Below are 23,244 nucleotides of genomic sequence, written 5' to 3' on the forward strand. Positions count from 1 at the left end.
GACAGCACTCTACAAAACTGGCCCGGGCAATCTACAAGACAGAATTAAGCTCTACACTTCCCAGAGAAACCTCCACTCTGAAAATCTTTGTTTAGCTATAGTCCCTCGTATTAGAAAGGCAGGGGCAGATCTCTCTCCTTCCTGGGCCCTTCTCTCTGGAACAAGTTTCCACTGACTCTCAGGTGCATGAAGGAGACACTTGTGTTCTTGAAAAAACTCAAAACCTGGCTGTTTTCCTGCCCCTAGTTCTGTCCTCCTTTCTTCTTGCTGACGGTCCCTCTGCAGTAGTGCCAGGACACTCTTCAGAGTAACAGGTGCGCTTTAGAAATCTCATACATACACATAGTCCTTTCTACCAAATATGGTCCTCCCCGATCAATCAGGCTTTATACCAACTCGTTCAACCACACATAACTTAAGCACAATATTTGCACTATTACACCAATTAAAACTGGATCTAGAGGCAGCAGCGGTTCTACTGGAAGCCTAAAGCCTTCAAATCTATAGAGTGGCCCTAAATCATGATATTCCATGCACAATTCCAATAATTCATCTTCTTTAATAAATAGATTTTTAGCAAAATGCTTTATTCTTGTTCACATTCTTCTTCTTTTCAAATTAATAGCCACAGTAGCCAACGCCTTTTGTCCAGATGGACTTCTTCAGGACAAAAAACTCAAATATTCGGTCAATTTCATGAGCGAGCTTATCCCTTGGGTCCTCTGATAAGTGCGAGTCATGACCGAGGACCAACTTGTGCTTGGTGCAAAAGATGTTCTCTTAGCTCACTGGTGTGTTTTTCATGACACTTCAGGAGTTCAAGTGCTCCAGAGCCAAGATTTGGGTTAGGATGTACGCTGACTCACAGATCAGACACCTCTAGTCTCCAACTCAACAAGATGGCGTCACCAAGTAGTAGTGACACACTTGTCACCACTATAAACTCTGGCAGTGGGAGGGAAAGGATTCTGCCACGGCTCCAATTGCGGTCGAGCAACCATCACAGCAGATGTTTTGTAGCCTCCTCTAAAAACCTGGATGAAATCTCACAAGTTCCCCTGGTCTGGCTCATTTCAGATCCCACTGCAGGGCTTGCATGTGCCATCTGGCGTGGCCGGTGAGCAGGAGGCCAGTAGAAGAAGTGGCCTCAGAGCCATCCTCCCTGAGACCTGGGATAGAGGCCGAAGCATCGGGATCATAGCCCAAGCCTAAAGCCAACCATATCTAAGATGGCTCACATGAAAAGAAGCTTCTGCGAAGAAGTCAGGTGTAACTTTGGCAGGTTGATTGAAAACCCCAGCAATGTCAAGAGGTTCACTGTCTTCTGAAGGTGGTCTACAACTGACTGTGTTGAGCCCGTCTTCAACAGCTAGTCATCGGGATAGGTAAGACTTGTACACCTGACCTCCGAAGATGGGTAACGACCAGTGCCATCACGTTTGTGAACATTCAAGGAACATTAATTAGTTGAAAAGGAAGCAAGGGAAACTGAAAATGCTTGTGGGCCACCTTGAATCGCAGATGGCATCTCTGGGCTGACAGGATGGGGATATGAAAATAGGCATCCTGTAGGTCCAATGCCACCAGCCACTCTTTGGGAGGCAGGATAGATATAACCAGGGCCAGCGTGATCAGCTTGAATTTGTCCTTTAGCAGGAAGGTGTTGAGGGTGAAAATCCAAAATAGGAGGACACCCTCCGTCCTTCTTCAGCATAAGGAAGTAGTGGCAATAACATCCAGTACCCACTTCTGAAGCCTGTACCTTCTCTATGGCTCTTTTGGCCAAAACAGCCTGCCCCTCCTCACACAAAACAGACAAATGATACTCTGAAAGCTGCTCTAATGCAGGTGTGGCATGGTCAAAAACAAATTGCAAAGCATAGCCCCATTGGTTGATCTAAAGGACCCCCCCATTGTATATGATTCTCTACAACCCTTAGCAGAAGTGGTGGGCCCTGCCTCCTAGAAGTTGGTTATGTGCCACTAAGGGAGCACTAAGGAGGTTTTGAAGTTGTTGCTGTGGGGTCAGGGGCCTGAGACATACACTGTCCCTGATGGCCTGGTCATTATCTGTTTGTCCCATGATCCTTACCTCAAAAGGGCTGGGAGGTCTGCTGTGTGGGCATAGGGGCTTAGAGCTGCCAGTGAGCCATGTCTGCCCTTGACATATCCCGGAAAAGGGCAAAACTGTTGGAGTGCTCCGTGGCTCGCCGCTCATTAAATTGCTCCAATCCAGAGTCTTCTTTTTCTTCACTAAACAGGCGGGATCCATCCAAAGGCATGGGATGCCTTGAAGTCCCAGGAAAGGTCTGTGGACTTCATCCAATAGCTCATCATAAGCAATCAGTGGTGTCCAGGTCTAATAGGATGAAAAATGTAACCGTGTCCGAGCCAGCCTGAATAGTTTGTGCCAATGAGGCCTGTAAGTGTTCCGGGTCTGATGGCAAGATCTCACCACCCACGTTCCAGAGTTCATGGGTGTAGCGTTCAAGGAGGCAGCTGGTGCTGACTGACGACAATGGAGGGCTGACCAGCTAATACATTTTCTTGCCAAACATTTTCATTTCATATGTTTGGACTGTTTGGAGGTGTAGTTCTAAAGGCATTAGAGTCCACTATACTGGTGGAGACCTGCACCACCAAACTCTCAAGAGTTGGATGCTGGTTTAAAATTAAAAAAAAAATCAGTCATCTAAAGCTGGTCTATGGCAACGTGAACTTGGTGATTGACCCCCGAAGGCCAGAAGATGGTTTTGCCAAATTGCCCAACAGCATATCAGTGAGGGTCTCATTGAAGGGTACAAGAGGTTTGGTTGGTGCCTGGCCAGCCTAAAGGACCTCAGTAAGAACATTAGCTTTTACTTATAGTGGGGAGGTTAAGAACTTCTGCAGCTCTCCTAAAGACTGACAAATGATGTACTCTCCTCAGTCAAAGTTCAGGAGAAACAGGCCCAATTTCGGGTGAAGTATCCAGCCCACAGGAACCTTATAGGTCCACATACTAGCTTTATTCACCATAGGGTGGGGCAAACTGGACCCCATCACCGCTATCCTTGTTTCCATATGGTGGACTCTGCTCTGAGTTAAAACATTGGTGCAGTGTCTGTGTGCATCTGGGTGGTAACAGTATAGTGTCTGAATCAGAGGGGTTGAGCCCTGGTTGCGCTACATCAGAATTGGGGCACAGCCTTGGACGAGACAAACTCAGATCAGAGTTGGACACCATAATAGGTTGCGAATCCTCCTCTGAAGAGACAAGCGAAGATTTTGACAACGGAACTGAAGTTAGCACTGATGCCAGTGCAGAGCCTGAAGCCAGTTTGAGGGGAACAGACAGTGCTGAGGACTGATTTTCTGGCAGTAACCTGACTGGAGGCTCCTGCTGATGACTGAGGCCCAAAGGCAGGCCAGGGGAAACTGGAAGTGTGCTGAAGATGTGCCATATGGCCTCTGTAAAAGCTTCAATCTACTGCAACATCAGAGACGGACCTGAAAATTTGGGAAGCATCAGGCCCAGTGTTGCTATTGTTTCCTTGGTAAAATGGAGGCAAGACCAAGAGGCATGGTGACACCTCCTCCTTCTCTGGAGATCGAGCGTGGCGGAAAGAAGTTGAATCCTGCTTGGACTTCGTATGTTTCTTTTTGGACTTTCCTGGAGGCTTTGCCCACAAAGAGGATCGGTCAAGGGAATGATTTTAGGAAAGGGCGTGGGTCCGCACTCACAACTTGGACAGTAGGGTGGGACCTGCATGGAGTCTTGCTGTGCTTTCCCAAGTAAAACTTCACCTTGCTTTCTTGGATGGCTTTCGGATTCATCTGGCTACAGTCGTCACAGGTCTTTGAGTCATAGCCACAACCCAAACACCAGAGGCACACCTCGTAGGGATTTGTCACAGACATCTGTCTGCCCTACAAGGTTAAAATCCGGTTGTCTTAGTAGGCGACAGTTCATTTGCACACACTGGTAGAATTTTGAGAATAAATCTCTTCAAAGTATGAAGAAAAGGAGTGGAGCTTGAATCCACATTTGCAGACATCGAAAGAAACTGACTTATGAACCCATAGGTTGTGCTCAAATGCAGCTCGGCTTGTCAATTCAAAGAATGAAACAAAGACGGCTCAGAGTCGTACACCACCACCAATTGGTGCTTTTTTAGATGCTGGATCCAGTTTGGGCCCTTGGATAGTCACAAGGTTAGAGGTATTCATCAGAAACATTTACGGCAACATAGGTGTTCTTTCAAGTCTCAGAAACACACCTCTGAACACTGCCTCCATATAACAACCGGTACATCAAGATCTATCAAATTAGCACACCAAAATCCCATGCATTTCCAACTATATCAATGAAGAAAACTAACCTGTTAATTAATATCAATCCTGGCAGACTATACTCTCCAGGGAGCAGCATCTGAGTCTCCATTACTCCCATAAAGCATAGCACCCACAAATTCCTTTGTTAATCCATATAAAGTTTGCACTTCTAAAAGAATACACCTTAATGAAACATAAAATATTCAAGAAATAATTGCAGCTGAAAATCCAGATACTAGTGTTCACTTAAACTTGTTCAAAAGATGAAATCGTCATCACATTGCACAGAAGATGCCTCACCTGGTGATTATTTTTGAATCCCTGCATAAACACTTAACAGTTCTCTTCTTGATAAATATAATGTGCTGTTCCTAAAAATGTAATGCTATTGTCTTTGATTTGATAACTGCGTACACTTAGTCCTTGTTCTCCTTCTCTCACAACGGTCTACAAATTGCCAGAGCAACTCTAGCAGTTGGGAAAAACTGAAAGGTAAAGGTTCCAATCTTCCAATAAGATGAGGGGGAAAAGCTGGGTATGTGAAACAGAGAAGCATTAAACTCAGTCAGAAATGGGCACTGAGAGGCAAGAAACCAAAATCTATGCTGCGGAGTCTGGACTTTTAAAAGAGACAGGTGATTTTGGGTCACAGGTATCCAAAGTCACACTGTCTGGAACAGTTAAGAGTGCAAGTACATTTTTCTCCTTTTCTATGGCTTAGATTTTTTTATGTTTGTGAACTTAATAGCAGGCACCCAAACTAGATCCTGGAGCTGGCTACTAACTGGTATTCATAAACCACATCAAAACAATACCAGATCTATACCTAAAAAGCTTCCAACTCAAAGATTAACTTGAAAAAGATCACTCCAAATACCTTCATGAGAAGCTTTAATTACCTACCCAGCCACTGCATTACTCATGTAGCCTATTTAAATTTCTTTTAAAAGCGGACACTAAGATCACCACAATGCTTGATACTACTGTAAACCTCCCTGTAATAGTGAAATCTAAATCCTCCACCATACAACTCTATAAATAACTATTTGCCCATTATATGAAGACATGTTCAAGGAACTGTCACACAAGCCCTCCAATAAATGTACTTATATTTACTTACAAAATAAGTTACAAAGGACTCAAACCGGCTACCCTCAAGAGAAAAAGAAGTCGCTGTTCTGGGGAAAAAGAAAATACTGTGGCAAGTAATCAAAGCGAAAAACTAATTAACAGCAATCTCATTAAAATGTAAACAACACTTCCCTGCCAAAAGGTAGGAAACAACATTGCTGTGATATACCAGTGTGGCATTTCCACAGATCAATCTTTTCAGAACCAATGTTTTCAAGCAACACTTACCCTGCCACCCTTTCATGGCAATTTCAGCAAATGAAAGATAGCCTTATCAAGTTCCCTTCCGCTGAATGTTTGCATGATATTCAAACTCTTCAGCCAACTTAAGTGAGTCCAAATGATTTTCCATTCAATCCTAGAAATTCTTAACACATCATTCAGGTCCGGTACAATTACTAATGGGTTGACATAATCACTCATAAGTTATATTAAGACCAACAGCCAATATATAAAAGTAATTTACCTATGCTCTATGTTAATGCGAAAAGTTTCAGCGCTCTGTCCATCATCTCCTTGCGCTTGCTTTGTTCGCTCTAAGTTGGCAGGGTGTGCCCAGACGTGGGTCCCTTACTCACTTTGCCACTGGATTCAAGCTAGCCTGGCTGATGAGGGGTGTTACCCCGAAACCAGTCCCAGGATGCTAGTTTCCAGTCCAGGTAAGTTGCGGCTTGGCAGTTCAGGCTGGACTGTTCCCATGAGGCACATGGTCAAGAATGATTTGCATATGGCCATGTCTGAAATGGGGTGGCGGAGTGAGCTAAAGAAGGATGATGGATTAAAGCCAGATCAGTTGACTGGGGGTGAGTACTTGCAATGTTCAACACTCCGTCCATCATCACCTTTGGTTTTGCTTTGTTCGCCCTAAGTTGGCAGGGTATGCCCAGACGTGGGTCCCCTGCTCACTTTGCCACTGGATTCAAGCTAGCCTGGCTGATGATGGCTCAATAACCAGAAATCGGTCCCAGGATGCTTGTTTCCGGTCCAGGGAAGACATGGCTTGGCAGCTCGGGCTGGACTGTTCCCATGAGGCCAGGGGTGTAACACAGGCCCCCGCTGCTCTCGCGGTGCGGGAGGCCCAGCACAGCACTCTGGCTGCAGAGCTCCTGATTGACCCTGGAGGGGGCCCCTCCACATGCCTTGCAAGGACGCCCCCTCGAGTTTCGTTACACCAGTGCATGAGGCACATGGTCAAGACTGATTTGCATATGGCCGGGTCTGAACTGGGGTGACGAAGTGAGCTAAAGGATGATGATGGATTGAACCCTGATCCGTGACTGGGGGTGAGTGTCTGAAAGTTTCAGCGCTCTGTCCATGATATCCTTATGTTTGCTATGTTAATGTTCACCATCGTTACCAAAATTGAAGAAGTTGAACAGTAATTATACCTATGACATAACCAACAAATGGACTGTCACCTTGACAGTGTTCCTTAGAGAGCAGTCTTGCTTCCTAGCGCTATAGAGCAATGCCAATCCCTTCACACTGGTAGCTTTGATACAACAGAATACCTAACTCTGCTGTAGCAGATGAGCTTTAAATGATCAGATTCTTCATGGATATCTTGCACATGGCAGACACATTTCAAGGTCACGGTGGGATAATTCTAAACTGAAGTATGAAAATGAGATATGGCATTGCTCGCAGAACCTGCAGCGAAAGGGCAGTGCTGTCTTCCAACTCATCAACAAATCCATTAAAGTACTCTTCAAAACGAATGATTTAAGAACAAAAAAAGGTGCAACCTAACTTTTCCGACCTATCAAAGGCATTTGTCCACAGTAATTTAGCAACAGCAAAATTCTATTGTACAATTTAAATGCTGCCTCAAAAAATGTAGTGACCTTCAATTCCCACACAGTTCAGTCGCGCCTTGGAACAACCTTTCACTTGAACGAAGAGACAGAAACGGCTAATACAGAAAACTACACATTTCTGCACGACAAGAAACTTGGACTCTAGGCATATACTTACTCACCTTTGCCGTGACTCAGGAGTAGCTTCTTTTTTTACTCAATTCTTTCCAGTCTTCTGAATATTCATCATGGTATTGTTTTTGTTTTTTTTAACAACTTAAAAATTCATAAAATGTCAACGTGCATTTAACAGCAATCGGTAACTGTTGAGCAGTATGTCAGCAATGCATTACTAAATTATTCATTAGAAAAAGATAAGAGAACAATACAGTGGGAGAAGTATTGCTTCAAGTAGGCATGAGAGGTAGACACACAAGAGAATAGGTGTATTTCAATAAATGTCTGAATAAGATGAGACTTGAAAAGAAAAGTTCTTGCCGTAGAGACGCTGTAACATGAATCACAAGGACAAATCACGTAAGCAACGTCTAAAAGGACATGGAAAAACTGAGAAATCTAAGTAGGGACTAAGGAATACAACAATGATGGAGATAACAGCCTCCTTAGGCAGAGGAAGTCACAAATTAGTCATTCGGTGCATAAGAGCACAAGCACACACTTTGGCACATTCCATGGGTTTGATGTAAATGGTGGAGGTCCCCCCCACCCCCTCCAACTCAAGCCCAGTAAGACTTAGCACTGACCTGATCACTTCCAGCTCTGTGCAGCTCTCGGACTGGTCTGTGGCCTCGGCTGTGTCATCGGTTTTGCCCAGGGAGGCTGTGTGTGCTGGCGTGGACTCCGATGATGTGAGTTCATCTGAGCGGTCACCGTTGAAAGGGTTGTAGCGCTGGGTGGGGCTCTTCACGCCAGTGAGCCTAGTGCAGGGTTCGGAGGCCACGGTTTGTGAATAGGTGATTGTTTCCATCAACTCGCCTTCTGGTATATGAGGGGAGAGGTCGACAGGGAACAGAAACGAAATTAAATGGTCTGGGAAGGTAGCTCAATAATCAGCTTAGGCTAAAAAAAAAAACTTTTAGAGGGACCGACAAAGAAAGGAAATGAAGTTTGAAACTGTGCATGGTCTTGCCTCAAGGCTTTCCTGTTGCAAGAGACTAAACAGCTTCACGTGGCTTCTTAACTGAATGGCTCTAAACATTCCCGTAAGACTAGTCAGGTGATCAACCAGCTGGCTTCTAATCCACCGTACTACCATAACAGACTTTCTCTCACCAATAATTTTCTTGTCTATGGCCAATCGTATAATCAACATGATTTGCTTTATCTACATTGATATATGTGAAAATGGCAGAAGACCAATCGTCTCTTCCGTGCTGGAGATTTGCATTTCAAGCACAACTTGATCAGTCTTCACCCATGGGAGGATTTTTGAGGGCCTCTAGCAAAATATAACAATATTTAAGGTGCTGCTGAATGTATACACATATATATACACATATACACAAATTGAATGGGGGAAAAAGGTTAAAATGACGTTATAGTTAGGAGAATGTCAGTTTAAACATTTAAACTAAAAAAACACACCGACATTCACCAGTTTATCAGAGACAGTTATTTCAAGTAACTATAATTCGCACCCTCGCCATGCACTGCTTATGACTTCCCATTTTACATCACTCATTAAATGTTCTTTGACAGCATTATTATCACAGATGGCATATGAAATATCATTATTGATGACAACACTGTGCATGTTGCGGGCCCTGCGAAGTGTATAAAGAGCTAGCTTTCTGCCAAATTTCATGTAATTCTGTTCAGGGCTGGGCTGTAGTACTTCTAAAAAATCCCTATGGAAATTGCACAGGGAAATTGTATTTTGGGAACCGACGTCCCCTTTTTCTCTTGGCCCCTTCTTGACGGATCCCATGAAACTTTCAAGGAAGGAATTGAGGTCGTTTTTTTTTTTTTTTTACAGTATTGTGAAAATGTATTAGCAAACCAAAAACACACTTCAAATGGTAACCAGGCTGTAACTTAAACTACACAGCGGCGACTGCCACTGTGTAATATAAGTAACAGTTTTGTGTATGTGTGCAATATACAAATAAGTCAAGCAATCCTTCTTCGGATAGTTTTCACCTTAGCAATGTTTAGTGCCCAAATATTATAAAACCTACACCTAGCTGGATCACCTGAACAGGCACTGTGTAAAATTTCTCTTACTACTTGACAAAGGCAAGATCATAAAGATTAGCCTTGGCGTCCTTCAAATATCAGCTCACCACTTGTAAGAAGATATAGGTTTCAGCCGGTCATTGAAGCAGGAATAGCTCTAGATGCATTTCCACCTCAAGTGAGCCACCACTGCTGACATGACCTTGAGGTCTTTAGTTCACTATTCTGGCTATGATTTAGAGGAATTCCTAATATGCCTGCCATTTGAAGAGGTGACAAAGGACATCCTATGGATCTATGGGTCATAGGCAGTCCTCGCTCAAAGGTGAAAACATGATTTTTGCCATTGCTCCTTTTTTGCTTACTCTTCACTGGGAAGGAAGCTGTTGAGTAGGGAACGGTCCAGAGTTGTGCAGAACAACCCATTCTGTTGCCCATTGTAACCCTTGAAGCCGAGATCCACCTTCAGCAAATTACTTTTGGCACACACTTAAAGAAAGGCCATATGCTATGTTAGCCAACAAATCATCAAACTCAGAGAGGAGCATGAAAAAGATGAAGTTTTGGTAATTCCTGCACAAACGGGGGTGATTTATGATCCCTGGTGAGCTCCCAAAAAGAGAAACCCTCTTTACTGCCAATGTAGAGTGGAATCCTACATTCAATTCTGAAAGGAGGGGCTAAATAGGGTAGTGTGTTTTTATGTTTCAGCATGGTAATAGGTAAAACCCAACTAGTAACATAGTATTACTTTCCAGAGGCCGATAGATTGGTCCAAGGATGGCCGTGCCATGCATGCACTTTGGCTACAATTCCTCTGCAATGGCATGTGATTCGTCTCTTATCAGATAAACATTAGGAGTGCTGTTGACGCAACAGTACTCCCACTGCAAAAATCCCCATCTACAGCCCTGAAGAGAATTGATCTTAAATAACAAATTGAAAGTGGCTGTGAATTGAATACGAGCGTATGAAGCATAGAGATTCAGTTTTTGCTTTATTTAAAATTGTGCTCCTTCAAAAGGCTCAGCAAAGGTGCATCGAGGGCATAGTCCGTGCACCTCCTCGATGCAGGGAGCTGAAGGACAGCCCTAGGACCTTACACCAACTCTCACATTATTCATCATTGTTCTAAGTGCAAACCGTTGCAACCCCATGTGTATGTTGGACCGAGTGAAGCCACACATTTGGAGCAACCCAGAAAAGATCACAAGAAATCAGTGAACAAGGGTCCAGGGTAAACTGAGGAAAAGAATTGCATGAATTTAAGTTTACAGAAATATACAAGATCAAGGTTCATTTAAAAGAAGCTTCAACAACTGGTTTGTTAGAAAAAGGAACATAGGCATGGTTATCGGGTAAAGCCTCCAGCAGCAACAGTCACAAATACATTTTAGGAGTGATTAATGCAAAGTCTGAAAAAGCAGGTTAGCTACACAAAATTATTAAATAATGTGAAAGATACAACACAATGACTTATGTGAGAGAACAACATGCGGGGTTCAGAACTGTATATTATGTTTGGAGTTATATGGCAATGAGGGGGTGGGGTTTTAGGAGTTTGGCTATAAAACCTCTGCTTTTTCTGTATGTAATATGCCTAGAAACTCAATCCCATCCATTTTCTACCTACTACTTAGAGGACGCCTCTAGCTCCCACAAACCCACTGTCAGCCCAACACCAGCCACCACCAGAGGAAAAAACCAAAGCCAAGCTGGAACCACCACCACTACCACAACAAAAATCATCAGAGCAATCAGCTCAGGGCTATGATGTTGTATAGTTTTCTAAGGAAGGGTTAGGGCACTCTCTGCCCCCTGCATAGGAACTGTATGCCACAACTACACATAAGCAGCGAACAATGAAGTGGTATGAAGAGAAAATATGGTGGGAGACCTTAAACAGATGTTCAAGAAGTGACCGGGGATCCAAGGTTAATGGGTAGGAACAGTGGCTTTAGTAAAGGAGTAAGGAATTGTGTTGGCTTGTTAGAAAAGGAACCTACTGGAGAAAAACGGCAAGGAACAATGAGGGAACACTACCTGAAGGGATGTATAGGGAGGAAAGAAGTTGTCTGTATCACAGATTAACAGAGCAAATCTGAAGGATTAGATTTGCTATGGGCAGTCAGTGAGGTGGAAATAATTGGAACGTTGTTTGAGGAATGGTGTAGGTGTTCAACTAGAACGTTGTTGACCGGAATAGTGTAAATGTGTTTGTTAAGGGAAGCGTTAAAATAGGGTATGGCTCAACAGGATAAGTGCCCCTCGCTACTGTAAAACAAGCAACTTGCTGAACAATCCACCTTGAGTCTGTTCACTCTGATAAACCAGCTTATAACAGAACATGCAGCAAGCAGGGCTACAGAAGTGACAGAACATAGCGACAGAGAGTAAGAGCGGGCAGAGTCCCACCTTCCCAGTCTGTGCTGGGTACGGACGGCACTGCGGGATACGGCTCTCCAAAATCATAATCTACAAAAACCGGGATAAAAATGAAGGATTAGAAATACAGTTAAAGGTGGGATGGGATGTGAGATTGGATTTTGGAACAGAGAGAGAACTATTCAGCATCACTACAGGAACTCCTGTAATTCAGCCCATATGGGGAAAACACGGACCTTGGCCTGCATAAAAAGCTTAGTGTGACTACCACATTTTACACATTCTATATGACAAATCATGAATGAAAGTGCGGACCCATCTTGACACAATTTCCAGGAATAGAAGAGAAATAGTCTAAAATGCGTTCAGACCTGCAACATTATCTGCGGACAGAGCCAGGATCTATGCCAGATAGGCATATCATACTAGTCTGCAGTGAGAGCTGCGTCCAAAGGTACTGACATGCCGTTCACATCGGTCTCAGTGTATTGCACTGATCCAAGTCTGAGGGGACAGGTTTAAGGCACACACAGTGCTAGCATTTCCAACTTAGAGTGTGATTTTGTTTGAGGACACTAACATTACCAATGAAGCGCTCTGACTGCAGAAAATGAAGACAGGTTCTTCATAATTTTCCAAGGCTACAGGTCAATGAGATCTGATTTAAGGCAGTTGCAGGGTTATCACATTACTTTCAGCCTGCAGTGAGTCCCTGATTTAAGTTACTGGCAACCCCATCACGCTACTACCACCTGCAGGGATACTTGGACCCAGGAGATCAACTCTCCTATCACACTGCTTCTTGTGTGCAAGGCGCGCCCTGATTTATTAAACCAATTGTTCTATCACACTGCTCCAAGTCTCTAAGGAGACCCGGATGTAGGACACTGGCTGTCACGCTGCAGTCTGTCTGCATGATGACTGATGCAAGACACATAAGAGCTAATGTATGGTATAGAGAATGACCCACCAGCATTTAGTACAGCAGAGACTAGGACCTTCGCTTCCTTAGTAAAAGGCCACCCACCCTATTTAGAGATCCCTGCCTGCTTAGCTGGCATATCTGAAGCAAGGCAAGATCGGAGTACGGGAAGAAAAGAGGCAGAAAATAATTTCTACACTTTCTGCTGTGTACAGGCTGTGCTGGATATGCTGGGAAGTGTGCATTCCAGAGTTTGATTGTCTCGACTCTCTACGAGCTTTGTGACATCCTGAACCCCTAATTGACAGAACTCCTACTGGGCATCTGAGCACCAAAGCCACAACCAGCATGCATAATCACCCTCGCTTGATGGTGCAATTGCACTGTCGTCCCACTCCAGGTTGGTGGAAGTGATGGAGTTAAATGAGTTGAGGGATAAGCTGTCCGACCCATGCACCGAACTGGGCAGGCGATCCTCGAAGTCCAGCAGGTACTGTGGCTTGTAGTACTCTGGCATATATGGTGCCACATCCAGGTAAGGTACATCCTAAGCAATGAGAAAAAGTTAAGAGGTGATACAGAAGGTTGTCATAGACAAGTAATAAGTCATCCAATTTACATGTGGGTGTTCTCAAAACAAAGTAGTGTATGCAGTAAGATCCGTGCAAAGTAGACTGATACAAAGAAACACTGTTAATGAGGCTGTCTCTGCTCTCTGTAAAATCAAGCAATGCCACAATATAAAGAATGTTGGCATAATAAGAGCAGGCATTGTAGAGTAAATCACTCCGCCGGGGAGGATGGATGGAACAGAGGCTGCAGGACGTCTCCAGGAAAAGGCGCAGGCAGTGTAGAATGAGTCAATCCGCCAGCGAGGTCACAGTGGTTAGAGGTGGCTAGGAATCACTGTCCTGCACAGGGAGCAACACTGAATGAACATTGGCTGGATCTGCTTGACCATTGCGGAAACTAGTGAATCATTTTACTTTTCTAGAACATTATCACCCATCTTCTTCGCTTCTTTGCAAAAATGGTAATTTGCATTTGTTTCTTTTTTGCATTATTCTCCCATAAGTGTATTATTACATATGCTCCTGAAGAGGATCCTGTGATTAACACACTAGGATCTAAACATCGAGATTCCAAATATTGCTGTTTAATGATTATTGGACGCTCACCATTATTTATCTGGGAGGTTCTTGGTTTGATCCATATTATCGCCTACTATGAATTATGCAAGTCTTGGCCATAAAATGTGCAATTCTTGACTGTTATAAGAACTATTTTGCACAGCACTTGTTCACTGCGCTAAGCAATTAATCAATATCACATTTTTTCCAATCTCAATATGTATTTAGGGTATTGTTTTGGCTTTGTGTTCATCATGTTTTGATGTAATGAACTGTGTAGACTTAGTTTCAAAACTGCTTCCAGTAGATAGCCCAAATTGCTACACAGAAGATTTCACAAAGAAACCGTACCCAAGCGGTCTCCCAAATTAATAAACACATTACACACTATTAGACAACATTCAAGATCCCACACAACTACCAATGGGATCTCCTAAGGACTCTGAACTTGGTCTCTTCAAGGATTTGCGACTTGATCTTTCGATTTCTAACAAGATTTTCTTCAGGATTCCCTTTAGGATCCGCGCAAGGACTACTAACAATCTTCCCTAGGACTACCAGGAGGGTCTCCCAAAAGAATGCCTACAAGGTTCCTAAGGGGGCTACCAACAACATATCGTAAACCATTCCCTCAAGCTTAACAATTAGAGCAGGAGCACCTCATTCCAGCCAGCTTTTTGTCTTTACATTGTGGTATTTGTAGTTCTTTTCATGTTTTCAGAAATGCTCCAGGACTGCAAGTATCAACATTCTGAGGAAAAACCTGGATTAACTAAACATCCCATGTCTAGAATGGGAGCTCTGCCTAAATGAGTCTTCAAAAGGGCTATCTAAGAGAGGCCTCAAACTGCTGCCTTCAAAATCCCTCAAACCCCTGTGCTTGCCATTCCCCAATGGACTAAGTACAAGATCTCCACCTATGTGCTACCTACAAAGTTCCAAAATCCCACAAATACTGGCTATAAAATCCGTCCAAAGGGATTACTACATGATTCTTCAGAAAAGCTGCACGCAAGATCCGTCCAAATGGCTGCTTGCAAGATGCCCCAATAGTTGCTTGCAATATTGCCCACAGGACTACTTGCAGTCATCAAATGCATTATATACAAGATCCTATATAGGGTAGTCTGAAAGATCTCACAAAGGACTAGTTAGATCTCCCCCACCGGCAGTTTCCAGGACGTCCCCAAAGGGTTGCCTGCAGATTCTCCCCAAGGGCAACCTGCATGATCCCCGAAGGGTTGCCCACAAAATTCCCCACAGCAATCCCTCAAGGGACTGCCTACAAAATCCCGTGGGGCACATTACGCACAGGATGTAATCCTCATCCCCTGAAAGCGATAACATGATCGATCCGTCAAAAAATATGACTGCAAAGCTCCTACAGGACCCTCCAACTTCAAGAATATACCAGGAAACTGCATCAAAACCATTCAATGGAATGAGTGAGTTGGATAATGAACTTTACCTATAAGGTGATGATGACAATGTGGTAAAATGTTTATACATAATGTGTATTGCGCACTTGATCTCTGGAATATAATGGAGTAAAACCCCAATAAGATCTGTTTAAAAAAACAAAACATTCATTGGAATTAGGAAAAGACACCAACAGTGCTTGCCAAAGCCAGATATTAATCAGTGGTATGAGATCTGGAAAATAAGGTCTGAACAAAGCACTGACATTTTCTGGAGGGGGGGTGGGGGGGTAAGTAGTAATTCACTTGCAGAATTATGTCTGTAGAGGTTGTGGGGCAATGAAGCCCAAATTATAAATAAATCACAGTGCTAGAAGAAAGGGCTGACACAAGGCCATGAAATGAGACAAAGATGTCTGGGTGGGGGGGGGGGGGGGGGGGGGGGGGGGGAAAGGAGTGAGGAGAGACCACCCCCACCCTATTCACCCAAAGTGTAATAATGAAGAAAGAGCTAATTCACCGCCCACCCTCAAAAATCACTAAAGGTGGTTTATGATTCAACTTTCAATATTTTTACATTGAAATTTCTTGCTTCATTACTTTGGTGAGGATTTGCAATCAGTGATCTGGGTTAGGGAAGTTATAACAGTTTTTTCGCACAGGAGACAGTCTTCCTACTTCCTTCCTTACCTTTTCAGAGCAGTGGCTTCAACAGCACCATGCCACGATCTATTGATTTTGCAGTATGATATGAAAATACTTTTTGGGTAAAAATATACTCTTACTTTACCTGAATTAGAGGTTACGGATAAATTACAAAGGAAACTATATTTGGGTGTCTAAAAGTGATTTTTTTTACTCCCAACTTCCAAAAGTGGAATGTAAAAAAATTAAATTTCAAAACTGCCTTTGGAGACTTGCAAATAGCCAATATGTTCTCCCGAGCAGATGACCCTGCCTGGCAGCTTTATGGCCTGATGTCCAAAGAACAACATATTTTTCAACAAACATGCAGTAGGAGATAAATCCCAAGCCCGTGTTCAGTGGGCCCACTCTAGATGACCCAGACAGTTGTGTGAATAACTGTAGTCAAATATAACCGAGTTCTGAAAATGTTCTTACACCTCTGTTATGTCACCACTGAAGCTTCTCTGTATTCCTCTAAATGAAGGGTCAGATTAGAACACTTAACAGCATTTCCTGCAGTCATTGACAAGCCTAATAGAACCACAGTGGTGAGCTCAGCAATTGGTGCCATAATGCTTGTTTTTAGGTCTGGTGTTAGCCAAGACTATTCGATTAAAATAAAATGATATATTATTTATAAGGGCTTTCAGCCAGCTCGCTCTGTCCAATGATTAGTGTGTCATTCACATTTTTGTTCTGCCCACCTCAGCATAAAGCACAGGGCACAGAGTCAGACCACTTAGCCACTGACTTACCTGTCTGCATCAGACATTTTGCACTTGCACACACAAAGCAGTCCACTAGTGCAATTTTACAAAAAACATTTTAAAACATTGGCAGAGCCAAAATTTGCCAGACATATGGCTTTGCCGGTGTTTGTTTAGATCTTATCCTGACCCACATCAAACATTTAGCCACCACTGAAGAGCTCTGAGAAACACAAATGCTCACCAGATCCAGCTCAAAGCGGATGAATTCCAGTCCAGAGACAAGAGTGAGGAACAGGGTGAGATGATCATCGCTGCACACCAAGGCATTCCTGGGAGCGAGAGACATAAAATGTCAAGGACTTCAGGCCTGTTATTCTCTCCCAGGCCTGGCACAGCACCCTCAGAAATCTCACATGGACAGGAAGTTGAGAATGCTATGAAATGCCTGACATGGATACCTTCTTGACCAATAGAAATGGTACTCACTTGAAGTAGTACTTCTGCAGCAGACTCTGGTTCTCCTGAAAAAGACGCAGGTAGCTCTCCAGTGAATTCTCATTGAGGGCCAGGTACAACCAAGCTCGACCTGAAATGTGCAGCAGGTAAATAAGTCCTAGTACAATCAGTGACAGCAAGATAGGAATGAGAATCACAGAGAGAACCCCGCTCGCCACCTCCCTCTTCATCATGCTCTTAGTACATCCCACCAACACAAAATGTCAGGCAGTACTATTCTCTCTACTCTAGGGCTTCTCTGATGACATCAGGAGGGCAGCATGTTCTGAAGGTCTTCTGGAAAAGATGGCATGGAACAAAGTGCATGTTCCCAGTCCCAAAGTATTGGATCCATGAGTCATCAAGCTCATGTTAATTTCAACAACTACAAATACACTAACATTACGAAACCAACCAGGCAGAGTTGGAAAACTCAGTTTAATATTGCAGAAATAGTAAATATTGTTTATTGGCAATACGTAACAGATAAGCATGTTCCTAAACTGTTTTAAGTAAAAGCTAAAATTTTGCTAGCCTTTTTTACTACTAGTCAAATTTGACCAGTCAAATTTGCAAGCAACTTTCAATAGAGAGAAATCTCCACCCCTGTTAACCCATTAGACCTCAACATGATTCCACCTTCCGATCCTACTCTCTAAAAGAATATCAAGCAATCCTTTATAGTTCAAAAACCCAATAATACAACGAATCTCACAAAAATGAGATGTTGTTGCAAGCTGTCACTTCTTGCAAAGTCCAATCTTAAAATAAGCTCTGCTGGAATGCAACTCAATGAAAATCTGGTCAGTGGAAGGACCCTTTACCGTCCTGTCCTGCAACTGACGAGCGTTGTCTTCCAATGCCACAGATCCTAGATCTGTTGTGTCTTACATTCAACCTGCAATACATTGCCAATCTAGAACACCTCTCTCAATATGCCCCACTTCCCTTCCTGAACATCCGTCTCAACATATTCCACCTTCTCTTTAGACCTATAACATCCCCATTTCTGTGTTTTGTCCATAAATAAACCTTCGTCCCCTTTCTAAAATGTCAATCACATTATCCAAGGAGGAAGCCTCGACTCATGCACTTACTGCGCCCCAGGTTTGTAGCTATGTTCTGAAGAACCTCAATCTGTTTGACGGCTTCTTTTCGGGTGAAGTGTATCACCAAGACCCAGTAGCCAGAAGAGATGTCCTGCAACCTATTGAGAATAAGAATAGGAGTTACAGGGAGCCAGTCAGCCAATGTTTTATTGTAGAGTAACTAAAATATGTTACAATATATACAGAGACAGGAAAATCTTACAATAGATAATCTAGACGAAAAAGATACAATTAAAGAACACACAGGACTACAATCACGAACATGCTCATGGAGGAGTAAGGTGCTAAAACAAAGTCTTCAAGAGATATCTTGAAAGTTACAGTAATGTTCTAGATAGAACTTGAAATTATTGCAGTGAAACATGTAAAGTGTCAACAAGATGTCCATAAAGTGCATCTATTTTAAAAAGCACCTGATGTTGTAGCAACAAACATGAACATTCACACAGAGATATAAAGTGCTAAGTGATAGCTAAAATACAAAAATCTAATAAAATACTAGAAAGGTCCTATATAACGGAGTCATCTTCACAAACCTATCTCTAAAGACGTCAAGTACCTCAAGCATATTTCTCAGATACTTACATAGAACATAATACATGTTAGGTCTTACCATAGATATCGCTCAATAAAAGTAACAATTACTTAGCTTGCATATACTAAAAGATTAGGGAATGATGAGAACATGCCCGGGGTCGGCCTGGTCGGTTCAGCAGGTCTCGGAGAGCAGAGGCCCGCCCGTGAAAAGGCCTGGTTCCAGTACAATTTTACTATTTGTGCAGTTCATGGAGCTCTGTGGTTTTCTCGAGGCGCTACAGACACTACCCAACTCCCCACAAGGCAGACTTGACAGATGCGGATCTGAGGGATTCCGACATATACTTGTCATTTAGGGTGAGTGCATGTGTTCAGCCCTGGGGGGAGGGGAGGCAATCCGGGAGGGAAATCCAAAATAGGAGAAGGGGGAAAGAACTCTCGTGCCAGCCTACAAAATATACAGACACCCGACGAAAGAACAGTGTATTCACATTTGTATTTTTAAAGAGGCAAAGACGAAACATTGTATCCCCCTGTTGTGCCCTTTATTTTTAGGTCTCGCCTGACCCAGCGCATGGTTTGCACGGCGAGACATTTAGTAAGAGGCTTTTCAAAGTGCTTCCAAAGGCTTTTGCCGGCCACCAGCGTGCGGTTACGCGCGCGTGAACATGCATGCACAGCTGCCATCTGGCTTTTGTAATGGCTCATTAAACCTTACAATGCTCCTCCACCCCCTCTCTCTCTCTGCTCTCACTACCCCCTCCCTTCTCCCCCTCCCTCTTCGCCCGAGGCGCCATCTGCAGCGCGATGACTTTTACTTTTGCCTGCTGCGGATGGTCATTAAGTGCATCGCGATCACTTTTGCGGCCAATGCTTGTTTTTTGTACCAGCTGGGTCATTAATAAACAGCCGAGACTCTGACCCTGTTCTCCAGCTCCAAAGTCGGCAGCTTTCTGGAATTTCGGTTTCCTGCGTAGATTGCTTAAGAGCATTAGAGCGAAAGCATCCCGCCGTACGATCATAAACGCCATGTCTGTAGCCGAAACATGGAAAGCGTTGCCATTGTACACTGAATATACAAGGAATAAAACATGCATGTAAAACATTTGGCTGTCCTCGAAAGCAGCAGTACCTCTAGTCCTGAAAACATTAGCCTTTATAGAAAGCAAACACTGAAAACAATCGGCTGTGCTTATCAACAGCAGATCCTCACATTCATGGCAATATTAACATGGTACAATCATCGGCTGCTAGCACCCCACATTCAATAATGGGCGCAGTCGAGTGCAGATGAATCCAATCCATAAAATAATGTCCTCTATTAGTGTTAATGGAAAATGTTTAAAAACAATGAAACGTACAGACGTGTGCTCATATATTCAGGAATCATGAAGGAAACCGTGCGTCTCAGAGTATATTCTCCACAAAGCGCTTCGACGCCTCGTCGGTGGTGGTAAGCGCTATAAAATTGCAATAAAGTACAAGACATGGCCACCCCCTTAATGCCGTGAGGTGCAGGGCTACTTTGCCACGCCCCTATGAGTGACCAGCTCACCACATCGGCTGAGGTGTGCGAGAGACTTGTGGGACCGCCGGGCAAAATGAACTGCCACGCAGGGCTACAGTCTTGCTGAACTTCTGGTTAGCCCCCAGTACTGGCTGAAGATATCGCACTTGCAAATATGAGGAGGAGGGGTTACTGCTTTCCACCTACCCCGTGGGAGTGCAAGCTATGTGTAGGCTCTTCCTTAAGGGTTTCCCAAATTGTCTGATAAAAGCAAGGTTCTCATTGTATGCTGCGACGCCTCCTTTGCAGACCCAAGAAGGGGACGGACTCCTACCAGCAGAGGTGAACTCGGGCCAGGTGCTGGTCCAGAAAATCCTTCACATGCTTTGTTTGCAGGACCCTGGGGCCAAAACTAGTGCTCCTGGACTTTCCTCTGTCCTTTCTCTTGTCCTGTAGTAGTGAAGAGCCGTAACTTTTTGCAACCCCTCACTCCTCTTCGATGTAAAAGTTTATTCCTCTCAATTCCAGATTTTTTTATTTTTTTTAATTGAACATATGGCAACGAAAAGACAATGAACCAGAAAGAAAGACTTATCTTTTCTAATATATTTAAAATCAGATATTTAAGAACCCAGTAAATAGGTTTATTTGGAAATCTCATATAAATGCACTTCTCATATGGTAATTAGTTGGTTAATGCACCTGCGTGTAGGCACTGGCGACATTGTTAACCACGTCAAATTTTAAATGAGAATTAGGCCTTTCCTATACTAATGGACTCGACGCCATAAAAGGGTATGTTCAATCAAAGGGGAAAGTTCTATTTGTCGAGTGACCTGCATCCAGTGGGATCCCTAACCCTAACTTTCAGATTAATTTTGTTGTCCCCCTTTTGCCCCCTATACGTCACATAGGTCTCCCATAAGTTCCTCATTGCACCCTCCAGAAACCTTCCGTAAATTCATTCACAGGCCTGGTGACAATTCTTAACTGCGCCTTCCTAACAATTGCTATTTCGTAATCTTTGGACCATCCATGGGCCTGTTTTACAGAAACCTGTTGTGACTTTGAATCTTAGTCTGTGTCTTCCAAAGCACTCCTGCACACCCTCACTTTGCTCTTTTGAGGCCTGCTTACTGTCCCTCCATGTTAAAGAACAGTAGATGTTTCAGCACCCAGGCTAATGTGCTGCATAGCTAAATACATATAATGTCCCAAAGGTGAGACCGGTTGCATTGCAAATGCTTATTGGGAATGCTGTTGTGCTTTGTGCTCTTGCCGTACATATTTTTGATTGTGTGTATATCTTTTCAAGAAAGCAGCGCTAATGGGGCCACGCTGCCTTTGATTTTCACGCAGTGAAAGTGTCATTTCTGGTCTTGTGTGAATGGGAAACATTGAGGAGTTGACTTAACTGCAGGAGATTTTCATTTCAAAGAGCTCCATCCTTGCAGTTTCTATCAAGGGCCTGACAAAGGGCTTTTTTCGTTTCACTCGACACACGTGGCTCAATATTTGAATGTTAATTTATTTTTAAACTTTTCTTGTGCACTAAAAGGTTAAATTTACAAACGCTTCAAAGCACACCAAAAGTTATGTAAACAGTGCCTTATTCAAATCAGGTCCAATATGGAAAAAAACCTCTTGAATCACTTCTACTGAAAGTGCTGAATTCTTCCCAATTCTGAGAAATGTTGAAATGGTAGACATTTTTTTCTCAATTTCCTCTGACATTTCCAGTAGAGCAAAAATAGTCCCATGCTTACTCGCAAACGTGTGTGTGACGAAGAAGTAACTAAGTCTTTGAAAGTTTCTTGAATTTTTTTTTTGCCCACCACTTACTTGGTTGCAGAGGGACAACTCATTCTAGTATCCTTGCATATTAATTGCAGCAAACGTTGGGCCCAAATAAGAGGGATTCCCGTGTTTAGAAAAGGTGGGAGCTAGAATATCTCATTTTGCACTTTATCCTTTACAGACGATTTATATACCATTGTTTTTGAGTTTTATGAAAAAGAATCAGTGGCTAAGTTTGCTTCAAATTGGGGCTATGTGAAAGCCGAGGCTTCTGAATCAGTGCCAAGCTGTATACCCAAAATGTAATGCATGCTTACCACACTCTGTGCCATTCCTTCTGTATTTATTTATTGACTCTTGTTTTATTTAGCGCCAGTGTCTCCTTATGACTTCAATGCACTCTAGTTGCTTAATACCATGTAGACACTGGACAATTAAATGAAGCGATGAAATACCGCAAGGCATCTTGTAACTCTCAAAAATTACAATATGAAATTCACCACGAGGTTGACGGTATTACATACATATGTCAAAAGATTTGAATGTTTTTCCTATAACTTTTTTTAAAACTACAGTACATTTGTTGTTTAACAGTGGTCTGCCCGAGACGGATGTCTATAAAAATAGAAGTCAGTAATGCTTTTAAGGACGTTCTGTGTTGCTGTTTGTCATCCCCTATTTAGTTGCTAAATGTCGTTCAGTGATTTTTTCTCTATTGAAGCGGTGTTCTTGACAAATAATTCGTGCAATTGTGCCGCATTTGTGACTGGAAGCCCCCTTTGTGCTGGAGGAAGCATGCTGCTCTGTCCTCAGGGTGTGGGTGTGCTATTGTCTTCCACTGAAACAGTATACATGTTTGCATACTCACGTACCAACAATATCAAAGAATTACTGAAAGAAAAAGCGGCAACACCTTCAACACCATATCGTGGCACCCTCCCATGCCACAACTGTGAAAATTGTAACGCCATAATCAAAGGAAATGAAATATCTCATCCAACAATGGGCACCCATATAAAACTCAAAGTAACAAGAACTTGCGACAGCAGTAATTTAATTTACATGTTGAAATGTCCTTGCGGACTGGCCTATGTAGGAAAAACGCAAAGA

At 43.2% G+C, this 23,244-nt stretch overlaps 1 protein-coding gene across 7 annotated transcripts in view; it reads right to left on the bottom strand.

Moving 5' to 3' along the window:
- PLEKHM2 (pleckstrin homology and RUN domain containing M2) overlaps positions 1-23,244 on the bottom strand; it is a 416,125-nt gene that overhangs the window by 191,145 nt on the left and 201,736 nt on the right. For 3 of the 7 annotated variants that reach the window (XR_014962413.1, XM_085608943.1, XM_085608947.1), the window contains 6 exons: positions 18,282-18,391; positions 17,176-17,275; positions 16,931-17,018; positions 13,105-13,291; positions 11,853-11,912; positions 8,006-8,240 (listed from right to left, as the gene is read on the bottom strand). Coding sequence is in view for 6 of the 7 variants with exons in the window: in XM_085608943.1 (XP_085465069.1) it covers positions 8,006-8,240; positions 11,853-11,912; positions 13,105-13,291; positions 16,931-17,018; positions 17,176-17,275; positions 18,282-18,391 (780 nt within the window). In the remaining variant the exon portion in view is untranslated. The remainder of the gene's footprint in view (positions 1-8,005; positions 8,241-11,852; positions 11,913-13,104; positions 13,292-16,930; positions 17,019-17,175; positions 17,276-18,281; positions 18,392-23,244) is intronic. The other 4 variants (XM_085608944.1, XM_085608948.1, XM_085608945.1 and 1 more) reach the window with 3 other exon arrangements.

This window comes from Triturus cristatus, chromosome 1_2 (assembly GCF_964204655.1).
Source record: "Triturus cristatus chromosome 1_2, aTriCri1.1, whole genome shotgun sequence".
Taxonomy (NCBI): Eukaryota; Metazoa; Chordata; class Amphibia; order Caudata; family Salamandridae; genus Triturus; species Triturus cristatus.